At 37.6% G+C, this 14,499-nt stretch overlaps 1 protein-coding gene across 1 annotated transcript in view; it reads left to right on the forward strand.

Moving 5' to 3' along the window:
* LOC129624246 (ATP-binding cassette sub-family C member 4-like) overlaps positions 1–14,499 on the forward strand; it is a 203,767-nt gene that overhangs the window by 9,520 nt on the left and 179,748 nt on the right. The window contains 3 exon segments of the mRNA XM_055541907.1: positions 1,209–1,433; positions 7,961–8,050; positions 9,073–9,236. Coding sequence (XP_055397882.1) covers positions 1,209–1,433; positions 7,961–8,050; positions 9,073–9,236 — 479 coding nt within the window.

The raw sequence follows: 14,499 nt of genomic DNA on the forward strand, positions 1-14,499 counted from the left end.
GTGTGTTCCTCAGCTTCAGACAGACAGAAGAGAGCTATCAAAGCATACCTGTCAGGTAGGCAAAGCTTACTCTGTCTGTGTTAGTAATGCGGGATTGCCAAAAAAGGAAAAGCCCTGTTCCTGAAAGACTTCCAAACTTTTAACATTTTGTCTTTTGAGAAATCTGTGAAGGAAATGACATTGCAGCCCAAGGTGTTTAGTTTTGTTAACTTGAATTTGTTGAATGATTTTCCTTGATGGTGAAAAAGGGGTCCTAGGAAGAAGGGGACCTTCAAGGGGTGACCAGAGAGAGGAAGTAGGTTGTGAGGTGGAGAGGCTGTTTGGCAGGGTGGGTAGGTGTTGCCGTTCCTTTGCCTTTTTCTTTGGGAAAGAAACTTGCTTTCCCTAAGTCTTACTCAGGGTGGAAGCCTCAGTGCACCCTGAGTCAATTGGTGTAGGCCTTGGGGAAGAGAGGATTGGTAACATTTCTTCCAAACCACCAACTTCAGTGGATGGTGGATCAAGAACTACAGAGACATGATTTTTTAGCTTGGCCTCCACCATGTTTAATTTTTTACTCCAAGGAACATTCCAACTTCTAGAGGGTAGAGGCATAGTGAGGCAGTGCTCTCGGGAGCTGAGAGGCTGCAGAGCTGCCAAGCCTGGTTTCTTTGTGGTACTCCAGCCAAAGCTGGTTTCCATTCCCTGGATCTACGTGTACAGTTTTGGGTAGAAAAGAGTGAATTTGTTTATGCCAGTGTTTCAGTTCATAAAGATTCATGAAGAAGGTGATAAAAACATGTCTCCCGTACATGAACCACATTGTCTTTCTATTGGGCTGGGACATTGAGAGTATGGGGGACAGGGGCAGGCTGCCAGCAGGCTTGTTCTTGTGGAAGCAGATTTCTTCCTCTTCTTCTGCCACCTTTTTCTTTATTCATCTTAAGGCTCAGTTGGTATTGAGCCTGTTTGTGATATTTGTTGAGCATCCACGGGGTGCTAAGCACAATGTACTAAGGCTTTACTATGTTTGAATGGAAAATTTTGCCTTCAGGTTAAACTGTTGCCTGCTTGTCTTATGGGAGGTAATAAATCTGCATATTTTTCTTTTAAATTAGTCACAAATGTAGCATTTTGTCAAAATGCATTTTAAACATGCTAATGATAAAAGTAAATCTTGTATAAAGAAAAACTGACATTTCTAATAAGACTTTCTTCTTTTCTTTTAGGAAGGCACCAGAGTACTTCAACCCATATTTTTGGGGAAAATGATTAGTTATGTTGAAAACTATGATCCCAATGATTCTGCCGCTTTGCAGGAAGCCTATGGCTACGCGGCAGCGCTGAGCGCCTGCGTGCTCCTGTGGGCCGTTCTGCACCACTTGTACCTCTACCACATGCAGCGTGTGGGGATGAGGCTGAGAGTAGCCCTGTGCCATATGATCTACCGCAAGGTGAGTGTCACTCGGTTCCACAGTGTCTACCTCCCCTGAAGGATCAGGAACATTTAGGGAAAGTTCTCTGTAAACTAAACATTTTGTAACTGGGATCATTTGTACTTTACTGGAGAAGCTTGGTATTTGCACCAAGTCAAGTTTTTTTTTTTTTTTTTTTTTTTGTTTTTTTTTTTTTTGCTTTTCCAATATATAATAAAAAGTTTTCTACTGAGATTGGATCAGGGCTACCTTTTATGAGTCTTAGCTACATAATATCCACTGTTGTGTAATATCCACTAAATCTGTAATAAAATCTAATTAAAAATTAAAGTATCAAAGTTATCCCATTGATTTTCAATGTTTTTATGCCCAGTTCTCATAGTAGTATTTCTGGAAATTTTGTTGTTGTTGTTCATTAAAACCTTCAAACTGTATTTAAAAGTGAACTTCAGGATTGGACCCATAAAATTAAATCTTGGAGAACAGAATGGATTTGAGAAAGGGAATGATTATATTTTCCAATGGCCCATTTAATCACATTCAGTACAATTGTGTTAACTAAAGAAAAATATAAATATAACTCAGGCTTAATACAGACTCACTATATGCTATATGCTATAGTTACAATTGTTTTATTGGCATTAAAGACAATAATTGGTTATATTGAATAAAACTTGAAAATTTCCATTGTCTTTAGTAATTTGGGAGAGAATTTGTTGCTGTTCTTTCAAGTTATCTTCATAATACTATGTGTCCTTTTTCTCTTTAGAATGCATTATAGAAGTTTTAATAAGACCTGATTTGATGTGTTCAGTGATTTTTATATTGAGAAATGCCACACAACTATTTCACAGCTTACCCTGATCTTAGCTACTGTAAAAGGAACTAGGATTTCAGATGTCTCTACAAAGAAATTGCCACAGATACACCATGTCAACTGTTGAAAGGCTCTGTGTAAACTTGTTTCTCAGGATCTTGTTGCCCTGGGTTATTTGCTTTAAAAAATCCTTATTTAATTGTATTATATACTTGAATTTTTCTGCTAGAGTGGATCTGAAGTGTTCTCAAGTGAAAGTGTGAAAGTGAAAGTCACTCAGTTGTGTCCGACTCTTTCCGACCCCATGGACTATGTAGTTCATGGAATTCTCCAGGCCAGAATACTGGAGTGGGTAGCCTTTCCTTCTCCAGGGGATCTTCCCAACCCAGGGATTAAACCTAGGTCTCCCTCATTGCAGGCATATCCTTTATCAGCTGAGCCAAAAGGAAGACTTAAGTGTTCTCAGGAGACACACAAAATTGTAACTACATAAACTGTGAATATGTTAATTGGTTTTACTACAGAAATCATTTCCCAATGTGTATTTTTAACAATAATCATGTTGTCCACCTTAATACATATAATTTTTATTAAAAGATAAAATCCTAATCAAAAGCTAAAACCAAACAATTTAAATTGAAATTATCGCTTCTTTTACCTAGTTGCTACTTATGCTGCTTATCTAGAGCTTCTGTTTCTTGGGAATGTTTTTCTTGACAAAATGTAAAGTGTCTCCTCATCTTTCCTTGAGCAGACTCTTGTTAATCTCAGCACTGTATGAACCCAGGTCCCTGGCATCTCACTGTGTGTATTTGGCACATGAGCTGGTTTCCTCCTGGGTGACATGGAAATGGCAGTGGTGACTGAACACTCTAGCCAGGGTTCTTCATTGTCCCCCATCATATATTTGTTATTCTCTTGCACCTTTCACTGTTTAGGAGAAGAGTACTCAGATTTCTCCACAAGTTAGCTAGATGTTTGTCTTTCTAGATCGTGCTTAGCTCCCATAAGTATGTGTGAAATTTCACCAGAACTGCACTGTGAAAACCTTCGGTTAGGTGTGAGGTCATGGTTCAGGCAAAGCTCACTGTTTGCTGCACAGGTGAGCCGTTGTTCACCTGTTTTTCTTCCTCTTCCCACTAACACTTTGGAATGTGACCTTTGGGAAATTTTTAGGCTCTTTTTAGCTGAACTTTGAATGATCTTGTGGGATGTGTCGTAAATAAAATGATTTATCATTTCTACAAATTTGGTAAAGTTACTTTTGACTTTTGGTCATTGATTTAAAAATTATTATAAAATATGCACAACATAGAATTTATAATTTTAACTAAATTGGGAAACATTGTTTAGTGACATTAGTGACATTAGTTGACTCATTGGAACAGACCCTGCTGTTGGGAAAGACTGAAGGCAAAAGAGACAGGGGTGGCAGAAGATGAGATGTTTAGATACCTTCACTGACTCAATGGACATGAATTTGAGCAAACTTCAGGAGACAGTGGAGGACTGAGGAGACTGGTGTGCTGTAGTCCATGTCATTGCAAAGAGTTGGGCATGACTTAGTGACTGAACAACAATTTAGTGACATTAGAAGCATTTACATTGTTGAGGAAACAACACTGCTCTTCATCTCCAGAATTTCATCTTCGCAAAGTGATCCTCTCCATCCAATAAACACTAATTCTCCAGCTACCCCACCCCTACCCCTACCGGCCATCACCATTCTACTTCAATATTTGAATTTGACTTGGTGTCCCATGTAAGTGGAATTGTAAAATATTTGTCATTTTGTGTCTTGTTTATGTCATATAGCACAATGTCTTAAGTGTTCATTGATGGTGGAGCAGGTGTCAAGTTTAATTCCATTTTACAATTGAATAATACTCCATTGTAGGTATATACAGCATTCTCTGTATCCATTCATCTGTTAGTGAACATTTGGGTTGTTTCTACCTTTTGGCTATTGTGATCATTGCTGCTCTGAACACAAGTGTATAAATATCTGTTGAAGTTCATACATTCAGTTCTGTTGAGTACATTCCCAGAAGTGGAATTGCTGTATTATATGCTAATTTTGTGTTTTTTGAGGAACTGCCATACTCTCTTCTATGGCAGCTACATGGTTTTACATTCCCACTTTATCATTGATTTTTCTGTTTAACCTGAGGACTAAATGAAACAGTTTTATGAACCGTGAGACTCTGTTTGGATCCGATTGGCGGTCTTTGAAGAAGCTCATGGTGTCTGTTCAGGTTCCTCAGATCTCTAGGGCATTTTTCTTAACAAATAAAGGAATTGTGCAGCAGAGGCTGTGTTTTTTGTAAAGTCAGTAGACTGGCATTAAGAACAGAGGTTTCTCACAGAAACAGTGTTTTGAACATTATAGTCACTCATTTCAAAATGAATAAACTAAGCCCAAAGGGTTTAAATGAGGTCACATATAGAATTGATAATCAGTTTCAGATTTTTTTTTTTTTTACATTTCATTAAAATATTTTATTTATTTATTTATTTTTATTTTTTTTCACATTTTAAAATAATCTTTTAATTTTAGAACAATTTTAGATTTACAAAATTATTAAAAAGGTAGTAATAATGATACAGAGAATTCCAGTGTATGCATGCCCAGTTTCCCCAGTTATTAATATATTAATATAGTACATTTGTCATAAGGGACTAATAGTACATTATTAACTAAAGTTTATACTTTATTCTTATTTCCACAGATTTCCACCTAATGTCCTTTTTCATCTGTTACGGAATCCCATTCAGGATATACATTGTAGTTACTTGTTATTTCTCAATAGGCTTATATCTCTATATTTTGTATATATTTTCTCCCAGTCTACCTCTTTTTTTTTTTTTTTTAAATTTTATTTTATTTTTAAACTTTACATAACTGTATTAGATTTGCCAAATATCAAAATGAATCTGCCACAGGTATACATGTGTTCCCCATCCTGAACCCTCCTCCCTCCTCCCTCCCCATACCATCCCTCTGGGTCGTCCCAGTGCACCAGCCCCAAGCATCCAGTATCGTGCATCGAACCTGGACTGGCAACTCATTTCATACATGATATTTTACATGTTTCAATGCCATTCTCCAAAATCTTCCCGCCCTCTCCCTCTCCCACAGAGTCCATAAGACTGTTCTATACATCAGTGTCTCTTTTGCTGTCTCGTACACAGGGTTATTGTTACCATCTTTCTAAATTCCATATATATGCGTTAGTATACTGTATTGGTGTTTTTCTTTCTGGCTTACTTCACTCTGTATAATAGGCTCCAGTTTCATCCACCTCATTAGAACTGATTCAAATGTATTCTTTTTAATGGCTGAATAATACTCCATTGTGCATATGTACCACGGCTTTCTTTTTTTTTTTTTATGGTAAGGGAGGAATTTGATTTATTTATTTATTTTTATTTTATTATTTTTTTTTAAATTTTATTTTATTTTTAAACTTTACATAACTGTATTAGATTTGCCAAATATCAAAATGAATCCGCCACAGGTATACATGTGTTCCCCATCCTGAACCCTCCTCCCTCCTCCCTCCCCATTCCATCCCTCTGGGTCGTCCCAGTGCACCAGCCCCAAGCATCCAGTATCGTGCATCGAACCTGGACTGGCAACTCATTTCATACCACAGCTTTCTTATCCATTCATCTGCTGATGGACATCTAGGTTGCTTCCATGTCCTGGCTATTATAAACAGTGCTGCGATGAACATTGGGGTACTCGTGTCTCTTTCCCTTCTGGTTTTCTCAGTGTGTATGCCCAGCAGTGGGATTGCTGGATCATAAGGCATGTCTATTTCCAGTTTTTTAAGGAATCTCCACACTGTTCTCCATAGTGGCTGTACTAGTTTGCATTCCCACCAACAGTGTAAGAGGGTTCCCTTTTCTCCACACCCTCTCCAGCATTTATTGCTTGTAGACTTTTGGATTGCAGCCATTCTGACTGGTGTGAAATGGTACCTCATAGTGGTTTTGATTTGCATTTCTCTGATAATGAGTGATGTTGAGCATCTTTTCATGTGTTTGTTAGCCATCTGTATGTCTTCTTTGGAGAAATGTCTATTTAGTTCTTTGGCCCATTTTTTGATTGGGTCATTTATTTTTCTGGAGTTGAGCTGTAGGAGTTGCTTGTATATTCTCGAGATTAGTTGTTTGTCAGTTGCTTCATTTGCTATTATCTTCTCCCATTCTGAAGGCTGTCTTTTCACCTTGCTAATAGTTTCCTTTGATGTGCAGAAGCTTTTAAGGTTAATTAGGTCCCATTTGTTTATTTTTGCTTTTATTTCCAATATTCTGGGAGGTGGGTCATAGAGGATCCTGCTGTGATGTATGTCAGAGAGTGTTTTGCCTATCTTCTCCTCTAGGAGTTTTATAGTTTCTGGTCTTACGTTTAGATCTTTAATCCATTTTGAGTTTATTTTTGTGTATGGTGTTAGAAAGTGTTCTAGTTTCATTCTTTTACAAGTGGTTGACCAGAGTTCCCAGCACCACTTGTTAAAGAGATTGTCTTTAATCCATTGTATATTCTTGCCTCCTTTGTCGAAGATAAGGTGTCCATATGTGCGTGGATTTATCTCTGGGCTTTCTATTTTGTTCCATTGATCTATATTTCTGTCTTTGTGCCAGTACCATACTGTCTTGATAACTGTGGCTTTGTAGTAGAGCCTGAAGTCAGGTAGGTTGATTCCTCCAGTTCCATTCTTCTTTCTCAAGATCGCTTTGGCTATTCGAGGTTTTTTGTTTTTCCATACAAATTGTGAAATTATTTGTTCTAGCTCTGTGAAGAATGCTGTTGGTAGCTTGATAGGGATTGCATTGAATCTATAGATTGCTTTGGGTAGTATACTCATTTTCACTACATTGATTCTTCCAATCCATGAACATGGTATATTTCTCCATCTGTTAGTGTCCTCTTTGATTTCTTTCACCAGTGTTTTATAGTTTTCTATATATAGGTCTTTAGATTCTTTAGGTAGATATATTCCTAAGTATTTTATTCTTTCCGTTGCAATGGTGAATGGAATTGTTTCCTTAATTTCTCTTTCTGTTTTCTCATTATTAGTGTATAGGAATGCAAGGGATTTCTGTGTGTTGATTTTATATCCTGCAACTTTACTATAGTCATTGATTAGTTCTAGTAATTTTCTGGTGGAGTCTTTAGGGTTTTCTATGTAGAGGATCATGTCATCTGCAAACAGTGAGAGCTTTACTTCTTCTTTTCCAATTTGGATTCCTTTTATTTCTTTTTCTGTTCTGATTGCTGTGGCCAAAACTTCCAAAACTATGTTGAATAGTAATGGTGAAAGTGGGCACCCTTGTCTTGTTCCTGACTTTAGTCCTCTAATTTCTTTCTTTAAGGCAGCCTTTCCAGTCACATCTAGTTTGGCTCAAATTTATTTTGGTTTGTTCTTAAGTCTAAATCAACATCCCTTTATCCTTCAGACAGGTTCAAGTTCATTGAGAAACAGGATGGGGGATTTTGCTTCTACCTCCTGCTCCTCCCTTTGCTGTTCTTGTGGGTAGGGCTGCCGCCACATTGAGGAGAAAAAGGATGAATGTAGGTCCCTAGAACCCTGCTCTTTGGGATCACTCTCTTTGTCCTAGCACTGTTCAAGACCTCACAAAAACACTCCATTTTGCTATGTTGTAAGATTGACTTGGTATCACCTTAGCAATCCAATTCTCTGTATCTTTCTCTCACTAGGTACTTCGTCTGAGTAGCTCGGCCATGGGGAAGACCACCACAGGCCAGATAGTCAACCTGCTGTCCAATGATATGAACAGGTTTGATCAGGTAAGCTGCCCCTGAAGGATCCTCTTCCATTTCCCATCCTTCTTACTGAGTGTAGCTTATTGGGAGGCCAGGTGCCAGGGTTTGGTGTCAGCCCAGGGTTATGTTGAGGACCTAAGACAAGGGTCCTTTTTATCCAACTCTCATTTCTTCTGTATGCAGCTTAGATGTAACAACGTGTATTGTCCTGTGGATGAGAATTTTGTTTTTCTAATAATAGGCAGCAGGATTCTTTCCCAGCTTGGTTAGTGTCCCTAGGGGTCCTCCTGGTGTGGCCCTTCTTGGCACATGGTGTTGGTGTTGCTGAGCTGTCTTCCTCCTCCTCTGGATGATGAAGGCCTGGTGGGCAGGAGTTGTTCTTTCCCTGTTCAGTGCCTGCTGTATAGGGAGCCTGTGAGGAATAATGCCAAGTGGGTGGTCCTCAGCCAGACACAACCTACTCTCTGCCGTCCCCTCACACTCTTTTTTCCCTACTTACTTTATGAATAGATTGCATTACCCAGGGCATTGTAGCTGTTGGTAAGATCTGTACTGCACTAGACCACTTCTCCTTCAATTATTCATTCATCAAACATGAAGTAAGACTTCTACTCAGTTTCAGGGATAAATTAGGCTTAGTTTTTGCACCCCCACACAAAGCCACAGCCTGTCAGGGAGGTAAATACTTAAGTAATTACTGAAGAGAGTAGTAGGTACCATAATATAGGCTCTCCTGGGGAGATGGTGGCTGAATTTTGGAACAAAGAGAGTTTGGGGAAATCCTGAGCTCATCTGTGTTGTGGATAAAATTCAGATCTTCCTCCCAGTGCTGCTGGTTGGGTTCTCCCTGGCTGGTCCTATGCTGCCCCAGAACAGTGCCATCTGGGGTGGATGTGTGGATTTCTGCTTTAGCAGGTTTAAAACCCACTGTGATTATTTCTGTTTTGGTTCCTGTATCTTCCTTACAAGCACGTTATTTCTATACTGTGTCCTTACTTGTGTTGTTTTTTTATAATATCCTAAGAAGGCTTATCTATTTCTTTAAGGTAATGATGTTCTTGCACTATCTGTGGGTGGGGCCACTGCAGGCAATTGCAGTGACTGCCCTGCTCTGGATGGAAACAGGAATATCATGTCTTGCTGGGATGGCGGTTCTCATTTTCCTTCTGTTGTTGCAAAGCTGCTTTGGGATGTGGTTTTCATCACTCCGGTAAGTGAAACACCGGTTTTAAAAATAGGTAACATATATTTAGTGACAACTACAATCTGTTGGATGCTTTTGTTTAAAAAATAAAGTGCCTTCTCTGATCTTTTCTTTGTGTGTGTTGTAGACCTTTCAGGCTTAGTTTAGCCAGTGGTGGCTCCAGCTTTAAGCTGAAGGATAATCTTGATGCAGGAAAAGTTATGGGATTTTCCAAACCCTCCCAGCACTGTACCTGAATATGTAGAGTATCCTTGAGCACAATGTACCTATATTGAAGCTATTTAAACATTATTAAATAGTAATAATCTTACAGGCTCAATCTTAGCTGCATGTATTTTTGTTATGCTTGGGTTAGAGTGATTTTTCCAGTATGTATATTCATGTCTTATTTTTAATTCAATGTTTCCATTATTTTATAAGTGTCCAAGGACAAAGTCAGTTTTGATTAATTTTTTAAATCAATCTGTTTATTTTAATTGGAGGCTAATTACAATATTGTGGTGATTTTTGCCATATATTGACATGAATCAGCCATGTGTATATATGTGCCCCTCTTCCTGAACACCCCTCCCACCTCCCTCCCTATCCCATCCCTCTGGGTTGTCCCAGTGCACCAGCTTTGAGTGCCCTGTTTCATGCATCGAACTTGAACTGGTCATCTATTTCACATATGACAATATACATGTTTCAATGCTGTTCTCTCAAATTATCCCACCCTCAGCTTCTCCCACAGTGTCAAAAAGTCTGTTCTTCATATCTGTGTCTGTTTTTCTGTGTCACATATGGAGTCATTGTTACCATCTTTCTAAATTCCATATATATGCATTAATAAACTGTATTGATGTTTTTATTTCTGACTAACTTCACTCTGTATAATAGGCTCCAGTTTCATCCACCTTATTAGAACTGATTTAAATGTGTTTTTTTTTTTAATAGGTGAGTGATATTCCATTGTGTATATGTACCACAACTTTCTTATCCATTCATCTGCTGAAGGATATCTAGGTTGCTTCCATGTCCTAGCTATTGTAAACAGTGCTGCGGTAAACACTGGGGTACACATGTCTCTTTCAATTCTGGTTTCCTCAGTGTATATGCCCAGCAGTGGGATTGGTGGGTCATATGGCAGTTCTATTTCCAGTTTTTTAAGGAATCACCACACTGTTCTCTAGAATGGTTGTACTAGTTTGCATTCCCACCAACAGTGTAAGAGGGTTCCCTTTTCTACACACCCTCTCCATCATTTATTGTTTGTAGACTTTTTGATAGCAGTCATTCTGACCATCATGAGATGGTACCTTGTTGTGGTTTTGATTTGCATTTCTCTGATAATGAGTGATGTTGAGAATCTTTTCATATGTTAGCCCTCTGTATGTCTTCTTTGGAAAAATGTCTGTTTAGTTCTTTGGCCCATTTTTTGATTGGGTCATTTATTTTTCCAGTATTGAGCTGCATGAGCAGGTTGTATATTTTTAAGCTTAATTCTTTGTCTGTTGCTTTGTTCGCTACTATTTCTCCCATTCTGAAGGCTGTCTTTTCATCTTGTTTATAGTTTCCTTCATTGTGAAAGAGCTTTTAAGTTTAACTAGTTCCCATTTGTTTATTTTTGCTTTTATTTCCATTACTCTGGGAGGTGGGTCATAGAGGATCTTTCTGTGATTTATGTCAGAGTGTTTTGCCTATGTTTTTGTCTAGGAGTTTTACATTTTCTGGTCTTACATTTAGATCTTTCCTCCATTTTGAGTTTATTTTTGTGTATGGTGTTAGAAAGTGTTCTAATTTCATTCTTTTACAGGCAGTTGACCAGTTTTCCCAGCAAAACTTGTTAAGGAGATTGTCTTTTCTCCATTGCATATTCTTGCCTTCTTTGTCAAAGATAAGGTATCCATAGGTGTGTGGATTTATCTCTGGACTTTCTGTTTTGTTCCATCAATATATATTTCTGTCTTTGTGCCAGTACCATACTGTCTTGATGACTGTAGCTTTGTAGTAGAGCCTGAAGTCAGGCAGGTTGAGTCCTCCAGTTCCATTCTTCTTTCTCAAGATTGCTTTGGCTAGTCGAGGTTTGTTATATTTCCATACAAATTGTGAAATTATTTGTTCTAGTTCTCTGAAAAATACTGATGGTAGCTTGATAGGGATTGCATTGAATCTATAGATTGCTTTGGTTAGTATACTCATTTTCACTTTATTGATTCTTCCAATCCATGAACATGGTATATTTCTCCATCTATTTATGTCATCTTTGATTTGTTTCATCAGTGTTTTATAGTTTTCTATATACAGGTCTTTTGTTTCTTTATGTAGATTTATTTTTAATTATTTTATTCTTTTCATTGCAGTGGTGAATGAAATTGTTTCCTTAATTTCTCTTTCTTTTATCTCATTGTTAGTGTATAGGAATGCAAGTGATTTCTGTGTATTAATTTTATATCCTGCAACTTTACTATACTCATTGATTAACTCTTGTAATTTTCTGGTGGAGTCTTTAGGGTTTTCTATGTAGAGGATCATGTCATCTGCAAAAAGTGAGAGTTTTACTTCTTTTCCAATCTGGATTCCTTGTATTTCTTTTTCTATTCTGATTGCTGTGGCCAAAACTTCCAAAACTAAATTGAATAGTAGTGGTGAGAGTGGGGACCCTTGTCTTATTCCTGACTTTAGGGGAAATGCTGTCAGTTTTTTACCATTGAGGATAATGTTTGCTGTGGGTTTATCATATATGGTTTTTATTATGTTGAGGTATGTTCCTTCTATGCCTGCTTTCTGAAGGGTTTTTTATCATAAATGGATGTTGAATTTTGTCAAGGCTTTCCCTGCATCTATTGAGATAATCATAAGGTTTTTATCTTTCAGTTTGTTAATGTGATACACCACATTGATCTGCAAATATCAATGAATCCTTGCATCCCTGGGATAAAGCCCACTTGGTCATGATGTATGATCTTTTTAATATGTTGTTGGATTATCTTTGCTAGAGTTTTGAGAATTTTTACATCTATGTTCATCAGTGATATTGGCCTGTAGTTTTCTTTTTTTGTGGCATCTTTGTTTGGTTTGGTATTAGGGTGATGGTGGCCTCATAGAATGAGTTTGGGAGTTTCCCTTCCTCTGCAATTTCCTGGAAGAGTTTGAGTAGGATAGGTGTTAAAGTTTTTGGTAGAATTCACCTGTGAAGCCATCAGGTTCTGGGCTTTTGTTTGTTGAAAGATTTTTGATTATAGTTCTTTTTTTTTTTTTTTTTATTATAGTTCTGATTTTCATGTTTGTGATTTGTCTGTTAAGATTTTCTATTTCTTCCTTGTTCAGTTTTGGAAGGTTGTACTTTCCTAAGAATTCATCCATTTCTTCCAAGTTGGCCATTTTATTTGCATGTAGTTGCTGATACTAGTCTCTTATGAGCCTTTGAATTTCTGTGTTGTCTGTTGTGATTTCTCCATTTTCATTTCTAATTTTGTTGATTTGATTCTTCTCCATTTTTGTCCTTGATGAGTCTGGCTAATGATTTGCCTATTTTATTTACCTTCTCAAGGAACCAGCTTTTAGTTTTGTTGATTTTTGCTATAGTCTCCTTTGTTTCTTTTTCATTAATTTCTGCTCTAATTTTTATGATTTCTTTCCTTCAACTAACTCTGGGGTTCTTCATTTGTTTCTTTTTCCTAGTTGGTTTAGGTGTAAAGACAGGTTATGTATTTGATTTTTCTCTTGTTTCTTGAGGTAAGCATGTATTACTATGAACCTTCGTCTTAGCACTGCTTTTTACTGAATCCCATAGGTTTTGGGTTGTTGGGTTTTCATTTTCATTTGTTTCTATGCATATTTTGATTTCCTTTTTGATTTCTTACATGATTTTCTGGTTATTCAGAAGCGTGTTGTTTAGCCTCCATATGTTTGTATTTTTAATAGTTTTTTTTTTTTTTTCTCTAGTTGACGTCTAATCTTACCATGTTGTGATCCAAAAAGATGCTTGACATGATTTAAATTTTTTTTTTTAATTTACTAAGGCTAGATTTATGGCCCAGGATGTGGTCTATCCTGGTGAATGTTCCATGTGCCCTTGAGAAAATGGTGAAATTCATTGTTTTGGTTGAAATGTCCTATAGATATCAATTAGGTCTAACTGGTTCATTGTATCATTTAAAGTTTGCGTTTCCTTGCTAATTTTCTGTTTGGTTGAGCTATCCATAGGTGTGAGTGGGGTACTAAATTTTCCCACTATTATTGTATTACTGTTAATTTCCCCTTTCAAACTTATTAGCATTTGCCTTATGTATTGAGGTGCTCCAATGTTGGGTATATGAAAGTGAAAGTGAAAGTCACTCAGAGGTGTCTGACTCTTTAGAACCCCATAGACTTTATAGTCCATGGAATTCTCCAGGCCAGAATACAGGAGTGGGTAACCTTTCCCTTCTCCAGGGGATTTTCCCATCCAAGGAATCGAACCGGGGTCTCCCATATTGCACTCAGATTCTTCACCAGCTGAACCGCAAGGAAAGGCCAAGAATACTGGAGTGGGTAGCCTGTCCCTTCTCTAGAGGATCTTCCTGACTCAGGAATCAAATCAGGGTCTCCTCCATTGCAGGAAGAAACTGAGCTATGAGGGAAGCCCTTGTTGGGTGCATATATATTTATAATTGTTATATCTTCTTCTTGGATTGTTCTTTTGACCGTTACATAGTGTTCTTCTTTGTCTCTTTTCACAGCCTTTCTTTCAAAGTCTATTTTATCTAATATGAGTATTGCTACTTCTCCTTTCTTTTGGTCTCCATTTGCATGAAATACCTTTTCCAGCCCTTCACTTTCAGTCTGTATGTGTCCCTTGGTTTGAGGTGGGTCTCTTGTAGACAGCATATATAGGGGTTTGTTTTTAATTCTTTTAGCCAGTCTTTGTCTTTTGATTGGGGCATTCAACCCATTTACATTTAAGGTAATTGATAATTATGAACCTGTTGCCATTTTTTTTGTTGTTTTGGGTTTGAGTTTATAAACCTTTTCTGTGTTTCCTGTCTAGAGAAGATCCTTTAGCGTTTGTTGAAGATCTGGTTTGGTGGTGCTGAATTCTCTCAGCTTTGGCTTGTCTGTAAAGCTTTTGATTTCTCCTTCATATTTGAATAAGATGCTTGCTGGGTACAGTAATCTGGGTTGTAGGTTTTTTTCTCTTTCATCACTTTAAGTATGTCCTGCCATTCCTTTCTGGCCTGAAGAGTTTCTATTGAAAGGTCAGCTGTTATCCTTATGGGGATCTCCTTGTGGGTTATTTGTTGCTTTT

Source organism: Bubalus kerabau, chromosome 12 (genome assembly GCF_029407905.1).
Source record: "Bubalus kerabau isolate K-KA32 ecotype Philippines breed swamp buffalo chromosome 12, PCC_UOA_SB_1v2, whole genome shotgun sequence".
NCBI classification, from domain to species: domain Eukaryota; kingdom Metazoa; phylum Chordata; class Mammalia; order Artiodactyla; family Bovidae; genus Bubalus; species Bubalus kerabau.